This window comes from Drosophila sulfurigaster, chromosome 3 (assembly GCF_023558435.1).
Source record: "Drosophila sulfurigaster albostrigata strain 15112-1811.04 chromosome 3, ASM2355843v2, whole genome shotgun sequence".
In the NCBI taxonomy this organism is placed as follows: domain Eukaryota; kingdom Metazoa; phylum Arthropoda; class Insecta; order Diptera; family Drosophilidae; genus Drosophila; species Drosophila sulfurigaster.
The window spans coordinates 43506440-43527865 of NC_084883.1; the positions used below are offsets into that span (position 1 = coordinate 43506440).

Consider the following 21426-nt stretch of genomic DNA (forward strand, 5'->3'; position numbering starts at 1 on the left):
ATGAACAACAAACAGCAAATAAAACTGAAAATGCATATAAATAGTCGAAACATACAGCCATATATAATCATTATATTTCGTACTTTCTCCGGGCAAAGCATTTGTGCACTTTACGCAACATTGAACAATTTTCCTAATGAGTTTTCAGCAGCAGTCGCAGCAGCGCAAGTAAATTGCTGCATACTTTCAAGCGCAGCGCGAATTGTCAGCTAAAGCGGCAAAGCAAAAAAGTGCTGCATACTTTTGCGCACATTTGTATTACGCGCCTGGATTGTGAATGGCCAAACAGGCAGTGCATAAATTTCGCTTGATAAATGAAAAACGATGGCAAGCAGAAGTTACACGCAAAAAAAAATCTCAAGTGTCGTGCAGCCTCCCACTCTTCTTCTCGTATTTCCAATCTGACTCTCTGTCACACTCTTTGGGGCACTGGTGGACAGCAATTTGCGCACATAACTCATTTGCATAAATTTACACACTGACTTTCATTTTTTTTTTTTGTGTTTTTTGTGTCGTTTTGTTTATGCTCTGTGCTCATTTTCACAGCTTTCGTCGACGGCTAAAGTGGCTCGATGGTTTCAACAGCTGCCCTGGCATACCGCCTCATTGTCTCGGCCCGAAAGCGGTTTCGTATCCGGCGACTCGCGCTCTGAGAAGTATCAGGAGGATCATTTCTATGGCGGCATGGCGGTAAAGGAAACGGATGATTTATGCGATGAATTTCTGCTCGTCGAGGGCAGCAGCACCATTTGGACTAAGTTAAGCGCCAAAAAGCGTCGTAAATTGCTTGGCATGCGTTTGGGCAAAGTGACAACATTTTGAACATTGTCCCCGCAAATGTTTCCCATCTTCCCCATGAACCAAGTAATAACCACTACCAACCGTAATGTGTGCGTTTATTAGCTGTTAAGTGAGTATTTTTCGTAGACATAGCCTTAAGCAAATGGCAATTTTTAAGGCCAGCTACACGAGATAGAATTAGATAGAGATGTAAGTTAGTTAATATGAAAATCAATAGACTAAATGACCAAATTAACCCAAACGAACGACATGCTCATTGAAATGCCATGAACACTGACTCAAACACACACACACACATTCACAGACACTCAAGCTCACAAGAGATGGAGAAAAAAGCAAGCGAAAGGTATGAATAAGCTTAGCTATAAGTCAATTAGCGAGCATAATGCTTAAGCTCAATGTGTATTTAAGTATTAATAAACTAAGTGAAAGTATTTCGCATGTAAGACACAACGTCAGCCAGCCGAAAGACAGACAAGCTTCCAGGCAGCAGCCAGGCAATTCATTAGGTGGACAAAACAGGTCGCATTTATCATACGCCCCGTGGCACGAACCACGAAACATAATAAAAGCCCATCCAATTGCTGCTTAACTTGGCCAACTTTTCATGTTTGAGAAAAACTGGTTATTAAGCTAAGCAAACATTCACACAAGCGTAAAAGGGAGAAAAAGGAAATGGAGAAACGGTAGAGCAAAAACACTGCAGCTTCCTTACGGATTTGACTTGCTGGAAAATATATCGTATGGCAAAGCAAATAAGCCAAGCCTGGCAATGGCAACAAGGACACACACACACATACACACCGAGACCACACATTGTGGATTGTGTTGTGTGTGCACGCAAAATGTTTGTTATTCATAAATTTTTCAGCATCAAGCATTTTATGCATAAATCGATGCCACTTTTATGTGGTCGTGTGTGTGTTCGTATATTTTCGGGGAGTAACTCTATAAATTTACTGCAGCTGCGGCACTCACAACATACACACACGCACACATTGAAACTAACAATTGCCTGGCGGATAAAATTGGCGTACAAGTGATTACCACACTGCGAGTGGTTTTGAGTGGGTTTTAAGGGGAACTTCGCAAAGCAGGTAGATAGTTTAAACATTTCAACATTCGATAGTTTTAAAACGAATTTAAATTTAATTAAACAATCAAACTAGCTGAATAAGTAGCTTAAGCGAACCGACGATTTTCCTAACGATTTTAGGGCATTTGATTTCTCATTTTAGCTAAAAAAAATAAACAAATTAAAACAAAATTCGCATTAAAATTAAAATAATGTACGTAAATGGTTTTAGTTAATTTATGCAACAATTTTTGAGACTGAAACTGAAATTTGTACTAAGCATAAATCATGAGAAAGAAAGAGATCGAAAAACATACGCACACACACATACATATGTCACACACACAAACACACACACACATTCCATGAGCATTTTTTTTTTGCAAAAAGAAAAGCTATTTAATATTAGATTAATTCTATTTTATGTCATTAAGTTCAGGCAACAAAATAAAGTGAATAATAAAAATAAAATGCACACATGCAGTTTTAAGTGCTAGTTGCCAGGCGAGTGTCGTTGTCACTGTTGTTGTTCCTCTTATAATTGTTATTGTTGTTGCTGGCGTTGCACACTTTGGTGTTCAATTAATTTAACGTGCTTCGCTTGTAACAGTGAACAGCGAACAGCATTCCAGCAGCAGGACATGCGAGTACACACACACACACAGCAAGTGGGCTTGGCTGCCTCCACTATATACGACTCCAGATAGGAAACGGGAGGAGGCGTGGCCAAAGGGGCGTGTGTGTGAACGAGCGTATCGCATATTGAAAATTAGAAAACAAACCCAAGGCAACAGCAGCAGCTCGTGTGCGGTCATAATTACCAGGACAGCGCAACTACAAAATATAAAACAAAAACAAAAAATAAAATACAGCAAAAAAAAGAGAGCGAAGCGAAGTGAGCGCACTAATGGAGCGATGAGCAAATGAAAAATGAAAAACGCACGACATGCGATATTTTTTTCAGCTTTTTTTTGACACTTTTTGGGGCAGAGGCCCGGGACATAATTACACAAAGCTAAAAGGCATGTAAATATAGTGCTCCTATAACAGGAGGCCAATGCCTGACCCTGAACACTGGAAGTTTCACATCACCCATACGCAGTGTGTGCACGTCGACTGCTACGGCAAAATCATCAACATGTGAGCTATGTGACAGCAACGAGAAGCAGTTGAAAGTGCCGCGTGTCCTGTCGCCTCGTGAACGTCATTCACTTACACACTCACACTTGTATTCATACTCATACTCACACACACTCACTTTTTCCATGTACATTCATATTCACATTTATTGCGTGGCTTCGCCAACGCCAACGTCAGCGTCGACTCGTTTAATTCACATTTTATTTACGCTTTTGTTGCTGCCGTCTGCTGGTCTCGTAATTGTTGCTTCCTTGGCCAGGACATGGATATACTCGCATAGTACGTTCGCGTTGGCGCTGCACAGCGGACGTGTTTGCGCGGCTTCCAGCTCAACTCGGTTTAGTTAAGTTCGCTTGGGGTCAGCTGAGTTACAATTGTGTGATGCAAACGAATGGGGCGAATGAAAATGTGGAGCCAACTGCCGAGTCCGCGGACTCCATGCGCAGCACACCAGCCGCAATGCCGCGTCGTCCCAAGCCGGGCATATTGCGGCTGGACATTGGCAAGCCACGGCGTTCATCAGGTGGTTCTGTAGACTTTCGATGCGTGAGCTCCGTGCCTGGATGTGGAGGTGGCTCTGGCGTAGCCAGCAGTGGAAGTGGTGGCGCCAACAGTGCCGCAGGCGCCAACAGTGAGGTAAGTGAGCATGATTTACTGGACACCAGGGAGTGCTTACGATTTGCTCCCCACACACACACACACACACACACACACACGTGCAGAGCACCGAGCACTGAGCAGTAAGCGCAGCTGCCGCAAAAACCAAACCAAAAACCAATAGCCATAAATAAGCAGCACCTGGTCGAAAAACTGAACCATGCTTTGGATGGATGCCAAAGGCGGCTAACAGATCAAATCGTTTGTAACTCGTTTAGAAAATTTACCTGAACAAGCAGCTTATTATGGCTAAGTAGACGAGCGAATGCCCTAGGGGAGTTTTCATTATATGAATGGGTTCTATAAAGAGATTCCTAATGCAATCAGGCTTGAGGTGCTGTTCGCTTTCGAATCTCCAAAGCGACTCTATACAATGATAATACAGTCATCATACAATGTGAGCAATGAACGTCTGGTTAATACCGTATAAAGCAGCATAAAGTTCAGACAAAATTGATAAATGCAAAGTTGCCCTAGAGGGAAATATATTTTGCCCACATTAAAACTTATAGCTTATTTCGAAAATGTATGTTATTACAGCAACAAATTTCTACCGAAATGATGAATATAATATTACAAAGTCAAGCTGGGTATAAAGACCTTTAAAAGTCTTTTGAATCATTCGCCAAATCATTAGCTGTATACGAGCAAATTTCTACGAAATGATTCCTGCAAACAATTTCTGTTGAAATCATATAAATGCGAAATTACAAAAATAGCTGCACAGGTTAATGATCGTATTACTTGAATAATGGCAAAAGAAACGCAATATTGTTGGGTCTCTTTTCTAATAATAGATTTCTAATGAACGTTAGAAAGTGCTCTTATTGCATTGCATCATTTAATTGGCAGATTTAGCTTTAATATGATTACTGGAATCTATTGAATAGAATCAAAAATACACCGAAAGGAAGATAAAAGGTTTTAGTACGTAAATCAATTTGTTAATGAGAGAACAAACTGTGAGGGACTGACAGATTTATTCTCTTTTAAGCCATTAAGCTGGAATGCAATATTTTAATTTAGGGAACACATACTCAACCCAGTAAAGTAAAAAGTCCTTAGTCCGTTATCTGATGAAATCGCTGTTTTGTGTTCCCTTTAAAAGCAACATATATAATTTGAGTGGGGTCATCAACGCACCGCAGCGCAGCGCATGCAGATGGGCAGTTAGACCGCACCCAGGACAATAGAACACTCGACTCACGCACTCAGACACAACACAAATGCGCAGTCGTTAAGTCATAAAGCTAATGTGGAATCTCAGCAAACTGGGCACCATTTGGTGTACTCTTAAGTGGGTCAAGTAGGCATAGTAAAACACAAAAACATCACACTGAGTTGAATAAAACTAACACACTGCATTAGCACACACAAAACATAAATCGGAAACAGGAGAATGACAGAGAATTTAGCCAGCAATTATGAGGAATTGCATAGGGCATCGATGCGCTTTCTTACGGGCAGCACCTATGAAGGCTCCTGGAACGAGGATCTACACATGATGGATGGCTTCGGCAGCTATCGCTTCCCCGATGGCAGTGAGTATCGTGGCCGCTTCGTGCAGGGCAAATTCCATGGCTATGGACATCTGAAGCTAGCGCTGCCTTATCGCTTCACAATCAAAGGAGAGTTTGTGCGGGGCAAACTGGTGAGCATTGATGACATGTGGTTTAACGATGGACTCCACGTTGAGGGCAGCTTCCAAAATGGCGAATTTCTCTGCGATGAATGGAAGTATCTGACGCCGCAGGATCGTCGCTATCAGGCGGAACGTTTCTACGGACAACAACCTGTTGGTCCTACATCTTACTTGACAAATAATCTATTGGCGCGAACGGTGCCCGATGGCTGCTACGATGTGGAAGAAGGCATCTTCAATGCCGATAATGGCTGGCTGCTGGACAGGCAGCCGCCCTTCTCAAAGAGTGTCTATGTCAATTGTCCCAAGGAGCGTAGTTGGATCAAGCGACATTGTCGTGGGGCGCACAAGCAGCACGTGATTGAACCACTGCCGGACTTTTGTCGCAAGATTGTTGGAAATAATCTGGCAACCGAGGAATCGCAATTGACCAACATCACGCTCTATACACCCAAAAAAGAAGTACGACGCGAACGTTATTATCCCAAACTATGCAAAGCGAAATCTGAGCCAGATCGAGCAACTGCCGACTTTCTCTTTGCTGCCGATCGACCAAAGAATGCCCAGCAAACAATCACTGAAGTGTGCATTAGAAGACATCACGAACGGGAGCAAAAGGAGATTGAAGAGTTCACTCGACTTTGGGAACGTAGTCGTCCAGGTGAACCGCTGCCACCGCTGCACAGAGCACGCGATTGGACCAGCACCTCGGATCCAGAGAATGTCGATTCTGGAGCCACACAAACTGTTTCGGAGAGTCCTTCGGAAGTGTCACTTGTGGAAAAGACCAAGGATAATTTTGATTCTGCCTTTTGGATGGCCCAAAAGAAAGCTGGCGACAATCTCTATGTGGTTCAATCGTATATGAAACGTCCAGCTAGCTTTATTGACATTAATCGTTCCGTTTTTGAGCTGTAGTTTTGGTTAGAAAAACCATTTGAAATGTTAACAAAGAAAATTCTAGTGCTGAATGTGCAACACGTTGAACAACTTGTTGTCTAAATATATGTGATTTCCTCTTAGCAGTTTTTAGTAGTTTGCATGGAATGAAATTTGCAGTAAATTATTCAAATTTGTGCACAGCAAATATTTCATGCTAACACTCTGCAAAAATATAATTCTCTAAAAAAATAGGCTTTAAATTTCACCATCCAAGCAACAAAAAGTTTAAGACACACAAAAGTTTAGAACTTGATTTGAATCATGGCAACAAAATTTAAATTTGAAAGAGTTTATTATCTTTGCCATTGATATTGCTTTCTAGTCAATCACTTAGTATGGAAAATACTGCATTAATCCAAAAATATAAACGACTAGTTGGAATTCATTTTGATCCTTATTTATGTCAATGCTGCAAGTGCACAAGTCACAAAACTTCACACAATTTTATATCAACATGAATATCTGAGACGATATGTGTCAGTATATGTTTAGTATTTCAGTATATTTGTAATATTTCATTATATTTTTAGTTTTTTTTTTATATATATTTTTAGAATATGGTTTTATTAAAATAGCGTAATGAGGCGAACACACTCGACTGTAGGTTTCTCACTAGTTTGCTCAGTTAAACAATCCTTAAGAGTCGCCTTCGTGTGTTATGTCTATTGACCGATTATTAGTATTAGCTTTCATTCGTTGATTTATTGTTGAAACAACCTGTTTATATTTTGCATTGACTGTTCAATTTGTTTTCGTTTACGAGTTTCTTCAAAAATAAGATTACATTTATATTTTATACATTTATATTGTACAAGTAATCGCTGGTGATTTTATCGATATGCCACATCGAAGAATAATCTACAGACAAGAGGATAAGTCGAGCATAACGTACTTTCCCACAGGCAGCAAATTCTGTGGCTGCCAGAATGCGTTGGGCATGCAGGACTACGGCATGTATGTGTGGCCAGATGGATCGCGATACGTGGGCGTCTTTTGCGACAACAAGTTCCATGGCGATGGCTACATTGAGTTGTCGCCGCCGCACAACATCTGCTACAAAGTGCTGCACGAACATGGCAAGCTGAAAAAGATCTACAACATGGCATTCACCGATTACTTGCAAGTGGATTTCACGTGGCACGGCGATGCGATGAGCTTCGATAATTGGAACTATTGCACGAACAAGAATCGATTGTTTTGTGGCGAAAAAAGGGGGCAAATGTCGGCGGTGGGTCCTTTCAAGTATAAAAGCTGGCAAGGACACGAACCGCCGCCATTGGCTCCCAACATATTCGATCTCGGCTTTGGCAAGTTCAATCGATTCGGTTGTGTGACAGAAATACCAAATCACTTGTCGCCAACGAGAGAGTTCTTTGTAGGCTGCGGCGAAACACGAGAGTGGATACAAAATAATTGCCGGCACGGTGAACTCGATGAAATCCAGCTAGATCCCGAGGTGATGGCAGACTTCACGCGACAAATCATTCACAACAATGTGGAGAACGACAAACAAACAGTGGGATACCCTCACAGAGAATTAACCGCATCGCCGAGGCATAGTTATTGTCTATGTCAACGTTCCAGCAGCGAAAGTTCACTGGGCGAAGTGTGTTTGCATTATGACAGCAGCTCGGAAAAGTCCTTCAAATTCGAGAAAAGAAATATTAAAACGAGGCGGCCAAACTGCAATAAATGTTTGTATCGGAAAATGAGACAAGAGCAGCGACCGACGATGGATACAAGTAAAATGGTCACATCGATCGCCGAGACATTAATTAATATTCTACGCGCTTAACCCAAATTCCCAAGTGTCTGTTGGCCAAATGTATTTTCATTTTTTTTTTTTTTTTGGTTTTTGGGTCAAAGCCATATATAAAAAGAAATATATTGCATAGCCCAAGGCGTTGGCCAGCCATGTTTGAGTGTTAGATTTATGACAAGCGAAAGCAACACCTTAAAACTGCAATCGAACATGGAAATCCACTTAAAAGCCACATATGTGTTTGTTTTGTGGGTGTGGCAATTGGGTCAACAGCGACTCAACCTGACTGACTGCTCATCTTTAGTTTGTCTCGCTGTTTAGTTTCGGCGGCTGCAGCGGCTAATGAACCCATAAAAAGCCAACAAATTATGCTACACGTGCGACATGATTTCGATTTCAATATGTGGGAGTGAGCCAGAGACATCAGACATCGCCAAGCACGCACAGATAAATTTTGATGTTAATTAAAAGGGCAGAAGTGAACAAAAAATACACACATAAAATAGAAGGCTGGCAGAAGTTCATTTAATTAAAAGGCAAGTTCGCAAAAGGCTAAACGATAGGGAAATCTGGAAAAGCCCGAAGTTAAAAGGGAAAGTGAAAGCGAAAGCAAAAGCGAAACACAAAAAACACAGCTAAATGTTATAAAAGTTGAAAACATATTTCAATAGTGGGCGCGGAATATGTCCAAGTATGTGTGAGCCAATGTGTAGGTGTGTATGTCTGCCTCATTTCTTACTGTGTGTCTGTTGTTTTGTTGCTGTTGTAATTTTGCGATTTTCTTTATCAACCCTTGCATGTTTGATTTTCATTTACATGCCAGTGGCCAGTGGCCAGCCAAGAATACAACGTGACTCAATCCAACCACACACAAACAAACACACACATACCAACCCACACACACAATCACAACCATCTAAATGAACATTCAATGTCCTGTTCTGTCCAGTTCTGGGCTGGAACTCCTTGTACTGTTGGCTACGCCCGGCGCTCGGCATCGTTGTTGTTATCACATGCCGTTGGCGATTTTAACGCTCATTCGTCTTCGTTTCAACTGGGCAAGGAAGTCAACGAGTGGTCAGTCACCTGCCCGACGTCCTTCTACTCCCCTACCTCAATGCCCGGGCGCGTGTCTATGTAAATTCCTTAACGTTCGCGCCGTCTCTATGTGTGTGTGTTTTGGGCACGTTTTGGTTTTGATAAGTCCGCGAGTCCGAGTCCGAGTAGCGAATCTCTGGGTGGGGTTTTCGGTTTGGCTCTCTGCGCTTCATTCATATTCATTCATTATTAGAAAAAATTTAACTCCACACTGGCTAGCTGGCGAGCGGGTGTGTGTCCTTTTGATGTCCTGTATGTGGCCTGCTGGCTCCGAGTAGCTCGCTAAGCCGTTCAGTCTGCGCTCAAAGCTGCTCCAAAGCGCTACGGCGGCACAAAAAAACACCTAGAAAAACGAAAAGAAATAATACTCGAAAAGACTATGAAAGAGAGATTTAAAATACATTTAATGTTAATTAAATAAATTATAAAACTTATATGTATAATAAAAGTGATTACAAGAGTATTATTATGATAAATTAAATATAAAGTATACGTAGAGTGTGCGATTTCCATTTAAGTGTAAAAGAAACTTTTTGCAAAACGCTTTAGTTGTAATTAAAGTTGAATATCTTATATAGCACAACTCGGGCGTCACCTCACCACATCAATTATCCGTGACCTGGGCGCCGCCATGCGACTGGGATAAGGACAAAGGCGGAGGAGGAGGAGGCGGAAGCTGGCAGATGCAGAGTAGCGCCGACGAGCGTCGAGAATACTATCGAGGACAAAGGGGACGCAGGTAAGTAATACTGTCATGCAATGCTTTTTCAAATTACCTTTTTTGTAAATCGTCGTCTAACACATAAATCACATGCTCGCAGAACTGCTTCACAGGACGATAACAGATCCTATGAACTGAACGGTATGGGCAAGAGGAAACTATAAAAAAAACGATAGTTGGGGGAGTAAGTTTACAGCACTAGTTTAATAGTTTTTTGTGTGTTTGCTCCACACAGATTTGCACACCACAGCACATAATCAGAGCAGCGACGTCGACAGCAACGCCTATAACTATCACGAGTCGCAACAGCATTATCATTATCAGCCGCAGGACTTTCCATACGAGCAACAAAATGGCGTCGGCGATGTGGACGATGAGGAGGACTACTCAATTTCCGTATCGGCGATAATGCAAAGACGTGCCAGTGTGCGTGGCTATAGAGGCAAACGTGGCAGTCGCAGCTCGCGACGTGCATCGAGTCCCATGGATCACGTACTCGATAGTGTGGAGCGGCGACGCTCCAGTGTTTATACCACAAGCTCTGGCAAGTACCTGCTCGAAATGTTTGCAAAGATTTCATTTCGTTTAACTTGTAAGGCCTCGAGTGGCTAATCAATTGGGAACGGAGTGTGAGAGGGCAGAGACTTTCTCTGATGTAGTCGTAATTTCAACCGTTACGTGCGCCCATTTGGTGGCACGTGGTCAGACGTGGCGTATGTGTAATATTTGCTTTTCTTCTTTCTCTGCTCTCTTTTTACTGTCTCTGTGTGCAGAGGAGGGCACCAATCAGGAGTCCACGCAGGAGCAAATCTTTGAGAATATACGCCTGCACAAGGAGGTCATACAATCGGTCAAATTACAGCCATGGCCCATACGCAAGAAGTTGAAGCTGGTGCGGCAGGTAGGCCACCTTCAATTTCACGCCTTGATCTTAGTTGCCGCCATTAAGTTCGATTTGCTCTCTGTTGACAGGCCAAAACGTATGTGGCACGCCACGAGGGAGCGCTGCAGGAGCGCTTTGCCATGTCACGCAGCACCCGAGATTTGTGGGCGAGGTTTAAAATTTTAATGGCAGCGGTAAGTGAAAGATTTCACAGAGTACACAACTCACTCCCAGCAATTACGAGCTGTGTGTTTGGCTTGGCCAAATGCAGTCAAGGACCAAGTCGCTGTCCTTGCTTCAACCCAAGTGTCCTGCATTTATTTATGCTTGCCAAATTTATGGCGCTCAAATAAATCTGCAGACACATAATTCACAAACTTGTCGACATTCTACATGAAAACCAATTAAAATACGAGCACAATCTACGCCTCTGACTCCAGCTCAGTCCGAGTTCGAGTCCAAGTCTGTATTCATGCATAACTCATGTCGCCTTCTCTACGTCTCTACATCTCCACTTCGTTCTCTTCATTCTCTTTCTCCTCTTCGCAGCGATGGCGGCACTGGAAACGTGAAACCACCAGCTTACTCACAGTGCTCATACCCTGGGAACTGCGCATCAAGGAAATCGAATCGCATTTCGGCTCCGGCGTCGCATCCTATTTTACATTCCTGCGCTGGCTCATGTGGGTCAACATTATGATTGCCATTCCGTTGGTGGCCTTTGTCATTGGACCGGAGGTGCGTTTGCCTCAACCATTGTAATTGCTCTCTTCCATTCACAGCATAAATTAATCGCATCCCTTTTCTCTCTCCACACTTCCTTTCCATCGCATTCTTTAGTACTTTGCAACGAAACACGATGAAACGGATCCGCGAAAACGCATGTCCGAACCGGAATACAAAGTAGCCGGTAATCTTTTCACATTCTGGGAATTCGAGGGCTACTTGAAGTATTCACCCATGTTTTATGGGTAAGTCAAGTGCATGAAAATGCAGAGCAGTGTTTAATGTGCTTTATTATTACTGCCATATAAATTCCATACCGTTTAAAAAAAACTTGTAAAATTGCCCACAAAATGTAATCGCATTATACGACTTGTTGCACAGATTTTGATACAATATAATTTAATTTTACTACAAATTACTCAAAGTTAGCATATTTATATTTTATTTTGAATTATATTATTTTACTTCAATTTATTTTATTTATTTTTTTTCATAATTTTATTTTAAATGTATTAAAATTTTACTAATATTTTCATGTATTTCAAGAGATTCTAAGAAACATATAAAAGTACAGATTTCAACATTAACTTTTTAATCTTTCGTTTCCATGATTTTTTTTAAACTTTCATTATAATTTACATCTCTTTCCGTACCTCATTATTTAATTCCCTCAATTAAGAATGCCCGACTTAAAACTGTCTGGCAGGAGCTTCTTTAAATCCTTCCACACTACAGCTACCATAATGAATAATAATTTCGGATGCAATTCGCCAGCAATTCAGTTGTATAATATAATCAAGTTAATTTTAAGTGGCTTGGTTAATTGCGAATTTCTTTATCCTCACATGTTCGTACATTCATATCTCTTTATCCCATTTGCTTCTCTACTTCACATAGTTATTATTCGAGCACTTCCGGCATCAGCACATCCGGCTATAAGCTGCCGTTGGCTTACTTCCTCACTGCCGTGCTCGTCTACATCTACAGCTTTGTGGCCACGCTAAGAAAGTGAGTATGGGTATAGAGAAATAGAATTGATGGTGGAACGGAACACTTCATTAAATCTCTGAACATCGAAGCCACAAAGGCAAACTAAATGCCAAAAATGGTCGTTAATTAATTAAACCGAACGCAACGTCGCGCTGATTAAATAATACAAATCTACGGCATGTTCGAGTTGTCCGAGTTGGGCGTGTTCTCCAAATAAACGAGAAAGGGGGAAGTAAAACTTCGCCTATAAGGAAAAAACTTGGCCATTATGATTTACGCACGCACGCGGCCAGACACGAGACAAGCGAAGCGGCGGCGGCGGCGGTGGCTGTGGCAGCGTGTTAACTGGACAACCGAAAGGGGCCAAGAGCGAGAGGGAGGACTAGGGAGTGTCCTGGCTGGCAACGGTTGCTCCTTTTAATGGCTTTGTCGGCATTATGTTGATTTCGTAATTGAACAAAGTAGCAATGTCAACAGCAACGGCAACGACAGCACCGACAGCAACGAGGATGCCGACACTGACCTTGCCACTTGTGCTGCCACACGTTTGTGGCACGTGCGCGGCATGCGTGAATTTGTACTCGTGGTCATATTTTGTGCGGCATTAGGCAGCCAGGATTTGTGCGCCAATTATGGCTTGTAAACCAACTTTTTTGTTCACTCTTTTCTTCTCACTTAACATGACTTTGCGTCACTTTTCTCTTTCATGACAGAATGGCGGAGAATTCGCGCAACTCGAAACTTTCCTCGAAGGATGACGAGTGCGTCTTCTCGTGGAAACTCTTCACCGGCTGGGACTTTATGATAGGTAAGCAGCAACTAACAAAGAAGGAACTCAACTTCATTATTACCTTTGCACAGGACACGCGGAAACGGCGCATAATCGCATCGCATCCGTTGTTGTTGGCTTCAAGGAGGCGCTGCTCGAGGAAGCCGAAAAGAAAAAGGATAATCGCAAGTAAGTACCAAAAGGAGACACTCAGTATGCAGCGTCAATTGCAGTTTATAATTGCACTATTACCATGCTCCATGATGTGTTTTCTTCCTCCTGCAGCTGGCGCGTGATATTACAAAGGATATTGGTTAACATTCTGGTCATGGGCCTGCTGGGATTATCGGGAGCCACAGTCGTCCTGCTGGTGAATCAGTGTGTATCCTTTGCTCTGGCGTACGAAATTACACTTAACTCGAGTAATCTGCTTTTCTGTGTTGCTTTTAGCTCTGAGGATTTGGCCAAGCACGACAATTGGCTCAGTCGCAATGCCGTGAATGTGACCATGACGCTGTTATCCTTCTTCCTTCCCATGATATTCGAAGCCTTGGGCCTCTTCGAGAACTGGCATCCCAGGCAGCAGCTGCGTCTGCAACTTGCGCGGTAAGCAAAGAAAAAAACATGCATTCTTTATGCAGCAAATACTTGGTGGTAAATATGCATAAAAAAACTTTAAAGAAACAAACAAAATAGCAAAAAGAATGAGAAAATAATCTTGAATGAATAAGTTTACCGCAAGAAAATTTTAATTGTATTTTTTATAATTTATTATTCAATTATTCCGATTAAGCTTCCAATTTTGTTATTTAAAATGGATACAGAAAAAAAGCTCTACAAATTTTTAATTTTTGATTTCTGTATTTTAATGCTCTTCACAAACTTTGTTCTACACATTATCATCACAGTCACAATACTACAATACTGTTGCCTCGTACTTACTTTTTTACAGAAAAATATCCATTCATTGATCATCTCTTTCTTATATTCCTCTTGTCCTCCACAGCATCATGATACTCAACATGTTGAATTTGTATTCGCTGATGTTCTCGTTCATCTATAAGATCAACAGCAAGGAGAAACCGCTCCAGATGCTGAAGCTGGAGAACGAAACAAACACGCAGGAGCTGCACCACCTGATGAGCTCCATTGAGACACTGAGAGCGATGACCACAACGACGCCGCTTTACAGTGACAGCACCTCGGACGGCTTCTCCGATGATCTGACCACAACGACACCTTGGGGAGCCGATTCTTCGGGCACCACCGATGCGCTCTTCTCTAGCACTGCGGTGGGTGCAATGTTGTCAACGCTGCAGCGGATTAAGTGCTATAACATAACTTTTAAATGCTCAAAACCACGACTTTTTCGGATATTTGGCAATCCCAAGAACATTACCACCACCTTGATGCTGCTGAATCTGACAACAACCACAATGTTGCCCAGCATAACGACGCCAACAACAACCACCGAAATGTGGACTACGCAGCCACCCATAACAACTACAGAAACAACGACAACGACGACGACGACACCTTGGACTACCTTACCTATAACCACTCCAACGACAATAACCACCAAAGCAACAACCACAACGCTGCCAACCACACAAAGTACCACAACAACAACAACGACAACTGCGGCACCATTTACCACCGATGAGGATGGCTCCTATGACTATGGCAGCGATGAGCCACAGTTGGGTTCGTCCAGTACTACGACGACGCCAGCGCCGGGCAACGATAGCTACTTCAACTATGTGGATTACTTTGAAGGTGGCGAGTTGCCCGATGGCGCCGATGAGCTGGTTACCACTGAGCAATCAGATGATCCGTTAGCGCAAGCGCTGGCTCAACTGGATGAGCAGCCACGCAAGAAAAGGCAGGTGGAGCAATCGCCACCTGTGTGGCACACCAGCAGATACAGTCGAAGGCATCGCAATGGCAGCACAACATTGTCAGAACCTACAACACCCGCTAGTTACACACCGCCACCCATCTACAGACCACCCTATAGGCCACCACCACCAGTATGGACGCCACCAACAAGCATCAGCAGCACCACCGCCACCACCACGACCACAACACGTCCTATAAGCCGACTGAGTGAGGAAGAGTGGCGACGTTTTCTGCAAGAGAGGCGCAACAAATTCAACATTCCCAATATCACCACCACAACTACCACCAGCACCACTCCGAAACCCAACACCACCACGAGACCTACGACGACAACTACGATACGCACCACTGAGGCGCCAACAACCTCAACAACGGAGAACATAGAAAGCAGCAGCAGCACTACAGAGAGCTTTAGCTCCAGCAGCAGCGACAGCATATTCGGCTCTAGCAGCACCACCGAAGATGATGAGAACATAGTTGGCGGCAGCACCACTACAACACCCTTCTATATAGACTACGCGCAGATTGAGGGCATTGGCAGCACAGTCTACTACGACAACGATGCACAACATGGCAACACCGAGCACTGTGTGATCACCGTTTGTCCGCCCGAGAATCAGGACTTCTTCGGCAGCACCACCACAGCCGATGGGCTAGAAACCACACTCAGTAGCGAAGCACGGCAAACCACGGTGAAGAAGACTCCTCTGGAGTTGCAAGTGGAGCGACTGAAGGAAGTGCGTAAGGCACTGAAAACCATTCAAATGAATCTTACAACAATGTGCTGGGAGACATCGTTGGGTCAGGAGTTGTCAAAGGTCATCGTCTTCGATGGGGTAAGCAAAAAAGAAAACAAGTAGGCAGAGGCAGAAGAGATGAATGGACAAATATCTGGCCGCAGTTTAAACACAAATTTGTCAGCATCAGCAGCAACTGCTATCAATTTCCTTTTTGCCAGTCGAAAATGCGACGTTTCCGCAGCACCAGGAATCATCCGGGGAGCAAATAAACAGCTGCAGCGTCGTTGTTGTGCTCATATCGAAATCTATTTAACTTTGAAATATGATTGAACTTTAAAGAGGGCAACAACCAGACAGACAAGCTGGCAGTGAGAGCAAAAGCAGTGTGCTACTTAGGCGATAGCGTGAAATCCCGTTTAGCTAAATTGTCCGGAAAATGCTGCACGAAAAAAATTTGTTTTCCGCTCTTCATGGCAAAAATCAAAATTTTTTGTGTTAGCTTGAAAAGTCAAAAGCAAAGCAACTAAAATTGAAAATCTATGTTTAGATTAGTCGCAAGCTGTATACCCTTGCCATATGAATTACTATATACTTCAGCTAAGTTTTCCTAAATCTTTTTTCAGAATTTTAATTTAGCATTAAGTTGTTAGCTCAAATTAAGACTATTTTCATTATAGCCAAACTTTGTAATACCAACAAATTTAAATTGATGGCATATTCCCTTTCAAATCCAAGCTACTCTCAATCTGAGAAATATATAGCACAACGACCCAGACAGAACCAAAAAGTATTTTATCATAATAATCGCTCTCCAGAGTCCTTTGCCCAATACGCAGCTGGTATTCGCTTGGCATTGAACGCAATTTATACTTATCAATGAGCGGCATTTGCATAGGAAACATTTTTGAACTTTTGCCATCGATTTCCAAGTGTTTTTCTTCACTCGATTCCTTTGTTGGATGAGTGTCGATTGGCCTAAGATTTGATTGTGAACTTAAAGTCTAATCGCAAACAAATTCATGGGCTCGACACGGTCAACTTTTCGGGGTCGCTTTTTCTTTTGCTTTTACCATTTGTATAAGCAGCTTTGCTTGAAAAACTTACAAAAAAATATAGAAAAAAGGCGCACAATTTGATTATGTAGATACATATTTTGTTGTTGATATTCTCGATGTTATTGTTTTTGATGTTGTTGTTGTCATCTGGACATGGCGTACATAATCTCTATTAAACGATTTGGGCACATAAATTAAACAAGTTACGAGCCTTAAGTTAAGCGCCTTTATGCCTTACGCATAACAAAATTTTAAGCTCAAGTCACTGTTTGCGTTAGGTTAAGACCCAATTGGGTTTTGGTCATGTGCGGTTTTACTAACAGACGATGTAGTAGGAAGCAAATATCCTTTGCACAGTCTTGGGTATCCTTGGGTATCTTGCCTCGTTCCAGGTACGTGTTCGTGCATGAATTTCGGTTGGGAAATGAATGGGTTTTTGGTCAGATAGTTTGCAGGATTGTGCGGCCAGTAAATCAGCCATAAACATGTCTCAAACTATGTTACATGACTAGCTGCTAGAAATGTGCAAGGGTTTTCGACAAAAAGATGCCCTGTAAGTAAGCTAAACAATTCACTGCAGTTCTTAAAAGTATCCAAAGTGTTGCCACCTTTAAAGCTTACAGGGTGTAAGCAGACAATGTGCTGTGTGGCAGAGCTTGTGGCACGTTTTGAAGCATGTGTTCTGTGCCAGAAACACCACTTCATTACAGCATGCTTTGACCGTCCCATCTTACTCTCCTCGTTCACGGTATGTTGCAGCTCATGTCCATCGTGGCGCCGCTATGCATCGACTTTCTGCGTGCCCTATTTGTGCGGTATGTCAATCAAAACTGGTGCTGGGACATGGAGAAAACGTTTCCACAGGTGAGTGCAAGAGCGAAAGCGAGAGCAGAACGCACACACTTTTATCCTAGTTAGCAACCTCATCCCGCATTCTCGACTTTTTTCCCCACTCTCTTTGGCAACCTCAACCAAACGACTGTGACTAATGGGTCGCCTTTGTTTTTGCGGCATGCGGCATGCGACATGCAGTATGGAGACTTTAAGATAGCTGAGAACATCCTGACGTTGATTAATAACCAGGGACAGGTGTGGATGGGCATTTTCTTCTCACCCGGTCTGGTGCTCATCAACCTTGTCAAACTGATGATTATGATGTACTTTAGATCCTGGATTGTACTCACCTGCAATGTGCCACACGAGGTGGTCTTTAAGTATGTATCCGAGTATCCTTGTTGCCTTCTCTTTGATCTACTATATCAAAGTAAATATTTTGTTGTATGTTGCAGAGCCTCCAAATCGAACAACTTTTATCTATCCCTGTTGCTGACCATGTTGTTCCTCTGTGTGCTGCCCGTTGGCTATGCTATTGTTTGGCTACGTCCTTCCTGGCACTGTGGACCCTTTTCCGAGTACAATCGCATCGCTGAGTTCATAACAAATACCACCAGAAACGCGCTACCCAAGTAAGTCTCAAGCCAACTGACCCCTGAGGCAATGTTAATAATTCTTTGACTTACAATCGCTTGCTAGGCAACTTCATGAGCCACTGGACTATCTGACATCGTCGAGTACGGTTATACCGCTTCTTTTGCTACTCATACTCATCATTTATTATCTCATATCGCTGACGGGGGCGTTACGCGAAGCTAATCAGGATCTGCGTACACAGTTGCAGAAGGAGCGCGAGGAGGAGCGCAAAAAAGATTTTCAAAGTTCCCGAGGTTAAGCAGGCGGAACCAACCGCCACAACACTGACAAATCGCTGGCGCAAAGTGCTCGAGGCATCGTCCCCCCGTCACGCCCACACAGCCGCCAGATTTTGACAACGAAGAGTACAAGAATCAGGCACGCAAAGGTAAGTAGCCAACAACTTTTGCCTCCTCCACGCTGCTTAACTCAACTTTCGCCTGCACTTTGCACAGAGCTCATCTCACGCATCATGAAGAAGGCATTGCGCAAGGGTTCAGCCACCTCGGATGACGACTCGTTGCGTCGCGACGACGACGACACGGACACTGAGCACCAAGACTCGTTGCCCCACGACGAGGAGCCCAAGGAGAAGCGCAGCTTTGGCCTGTCACGCTTGCAACAAATACGTCGCACCCGGAAACCCTCGCTCGTGGACATCGTGCAGATTGCCAAGCAGGAACGAGCACGTTCCGATTCCATTGCAGCGGCCGCAAATGCTGGTGGCAGCAGTCCCGGTACCGACCACTTTCCCGTCAAGGAACCGCATCCTAAGAGTCGCTTCAAGGTGGACAGACATGAGCGCAAGGAGCGGGAAAGTTTCAGAGAAAAAAAGGAGCACAAGCATAGGCAACAGCCACCACCCTATGACCCACCAAATGAACACGATCCGGAGACTAACTCGCGCATTGTGAATGAACGACGCGCTAGCTTGTTGCGTCGCAAGCGGGACAAAGAAAAAGACAAGGAGAAGGAGAAGGATGAGCAATCGAAGCCCACAACACCCGAGGCGGAAGCACAGGCTCCTGAGCCAGCGGCACCTGAGAGTCACTTTCACATAGTGGACGAAAAGAAGCCTCCCGAACATGAGGAACAACCAGAGCGGCCACCGCCGCCGGTTAAAGAGGGCGGTCCCCTCGAAGGTCTCGGGTTGAGCAAATTCAAGTTCCGCAGACACAAGTCGAAGCACAACTCGTCGACCAGCAGACAAGAGCCTGAAGTATTTAAGTTTGATGACAAGAGTCTCGAGAAGAATAAATCCGGAGAGATTCCCCAAGTGCCCAGCACCGAGCACCTAAACAGTGAGCTGACAAGTATCAACTCCAATGGCAATGGCAATGGATCGTCTGGTGAGCCGCAGCCGTTGCCTTCACCCACTCCTAGCTTGGGTCTGAGTCAGCGCCAAATGAATGCAGAGAAGCTGGCGGCATTGTCTCGCCAGGGACGCAAGAAAATTGGTTCCCTGTTGGCACTCGTACGTGAGGCAGTTAATCTGAAAAAGGACGATGTTGAGCAAGGGTCAGACGAGTCGCCAGGGCCCACAACACCCACATATTTGGCCTACACACCGCCACCACCACCTTCAGTGTTGTCGAGCAACTCAAGTGCCACAGCTCTGGACATGCCACCAACGCCAGAGCCGGATTCACCCACACCCAGTGCGCCACTGCACTTTGGCAGCAGCACATCCTCATCGTCCAGTCGTCCAACCATCAAGCCTCCAATACCACCCGCAGTTGGTGGCCCCAATTCATCATCCACGCCCACTCTAGCCACCATGGATGATTTGGAGGAACTGGATCTGCCTGGTCCGATTACCTTCCCCAAACGCAGTGCTTCCCAGCGGCGTCGCGTCATGCGAGAGGACTCCCAAAGTTCCATCTGGTCCGACAACATTCCAACGATTACCATTAGCACCACAGGCAGCGACGAATGCATTGTGGAGCCTGAAGCAACTGCTTCGGTTCCTGCTGTGAATGGACATCCAGAGCGAAGCGATTCACCTGGTCCCACTGTGAATATCATAAAGATCGACATTGAGGAGAGCCAAGATGAGGAGAAGTAATTTCACAAGTGTCCTTAAACAACCAGAGTGTCTTCTTAGTCCAGGAAAATTGTTTAGTCTACTTACCACTTAGCTTAAACATGTTGTGAACAACAAACCCTAGTAAATTCAATACTCCTCTCTCTTCATCTATTTGTCTATCCTACAACACGAAACTTAATAAAAAAAATAGATTGCTTTCCTTTAAATGAAATTCTTATTGTTTTATTTAATACGAATATTGTTACGTTTTGAATATGCGTTGCAATCGACACGAGTTTTATATCAAACAGCTTTTTGTCGTAGCGCTAAAAAGCTGCACAAGAAACGGACATAAACCAAAGCTTCGCGACATGAAAGCTTTATGTTTAATTGTATTAGCATAACTTTAACAGCTTCTGTTAAGTTTCGAACATAACATAATCATGCTAAATTCAAAACTTTTTGTTAGATAAAGAAATTTGTATATATTTACCATAATTCCATAAAAAATATAATTAACGGATGCCGATAAATTTTACTTCTTTTCAGTGAGGGAAAGACCCAACTCCAATCATTTTATATATATATATATATATATATATCATTTTATATATATATTTATATATATATATGTATATATAAGTAAATCAAATACTGAACAAATCAAATTAGAGAGCCACTAAATGATAGAATAAAATTAACTCACCAAATCACAAGAGATAGTAAAGTTCATCCGGACATAATCAGTCAACTGTTGCCGGCAAAAATTGAGAAATATTCTGCAAATTTGCCGGCATCATAAAAATTTAAATACATTGCTTATCAACACTGCTATTATTATGTAAAAATTATTAACTCAAAGCTATTTTCGTCTATTCGAGAGAATTATTACTTCCTAAAATATTTTCGACTCTCTAAATTCCTTATCTGAAGCTTAGCTTTTAGAAATGGTATAGTTTAGAGAATTTGATTTGTGTAAAGCATCTCGTGTTAAATTTAGTCAATGAAACTGAAAGTTTTCTGGCTTTTT

The 21426-nt window shown here is 43.1% G+C and overlaps 4 protein-coding genes and 1 pseudogene across 5 annotated transcripts in view; 4 read left to right on the forward strand and 1 right to left on the reverse strand.

Annotated features, from left to right (window-relative positions):
• The window catches only part of LOC133842699 (capon-like protein), a 63307-nt gene extending 61250 nt beyond the window's left edge, over nt 1-2057 (forward strand). For both annotated transcript variants that reach the window (XM_062275905.1, XM_062275903.1), the window contains one exon: nt 547-2057. In XM_062275905.1, coding sequence (XP_062131889.1) covers nt 547-822 — 276 coding nt within the window. In that variant the 3' untranslated portion in view covers nt 823-2057. The remainder of the gene's footprint in view (nt 1-546) is intronic.
• Nucleotides 2058-3216: 1159 nt separating this feature from the next.
• On the reverse strand, nt 3217-3801 carry LOC133840092 (uncharacterized; annotated as a pseudogene).
• Nucleotides 3802-4988: 1187 nt separating this feature from the next.
• Nucleotides 4989-6337, forward strand: LOC133842701 (uncharacterized). Its single transcript, XM_062275907.1, has one exon. The coding sequence runs from the start codon at nt 5073-5075 to the stop codon at nt 6231-6233; it is 1161 nt and encodes a 386-aa protein (XP_062131891.1). The 5' UTR covers nt 4989-5072; the 3' UTR covers nt 6234-6337.
• A 604-nt stretch (nt 6338-6941) lies between these two features.
• LOC133842703 (uncharacterized) lies at nt 6942-8172 on the forward strand. Its single transcript, XM_062275910.1, has one exon. It carries the CDS (start codon nt 7096-7098, stop codon nt 8050-8052), a length of 957 nt encoding a protein of 318 aa, XP_062131894.1. The 5' UTR covers nt 6942-7095; the 3' UTR covers nt 8053-8172.
• A 1523-nt stretch (nt 8173-9695) lies between these two features.
• LOC133842708 (transmembrane channel-like protein) lies at nt 9696-20641 on the forward strand. Its single transcript, XM_062275916.1, is given in 20 exon segments — nt 9696-9856; nt 9939-9979; nt 10074-10382; nt 10612-10739; nt 10811-10915; nt 11271-11459; nt 11562-11692; nt 12345-12455; nt 13151-13245; nt 13299-13395; nt 13492-13584; nt 13657-13812; nt 14213-15941; nt 17660-17764; nt 17933-18114; nt 18190-18366; nt 18434-18599; nt 18601-18693; nt 18695-18758; nt 18826-20641. Coding segments are annotated over 20 exon segments (5637 nt in total). The 5' UTR covers nt 9696-9800; the 3' UTR covers nt 20436-20641.
• Nucleotides 20642-21426: the final 785 nt, after the last annotated feature.

Bases quoted from the DNA above. Each gene is read 5' to 3' on its own strand.
- LOC133842701 (XM_062275907.1), top strand. From the start codon at position 5,073: ATGACAGAGAATTTAGCCAGCAATTATGAGGAATTGCATAGGGCATCG.
- LOC133842703 (XM_062275910.1), top strand. From the start codon at position 7,096: ATGCCACATCGAAGAATAATCTACAGACAAGAGGATAAGTCGAGCATA.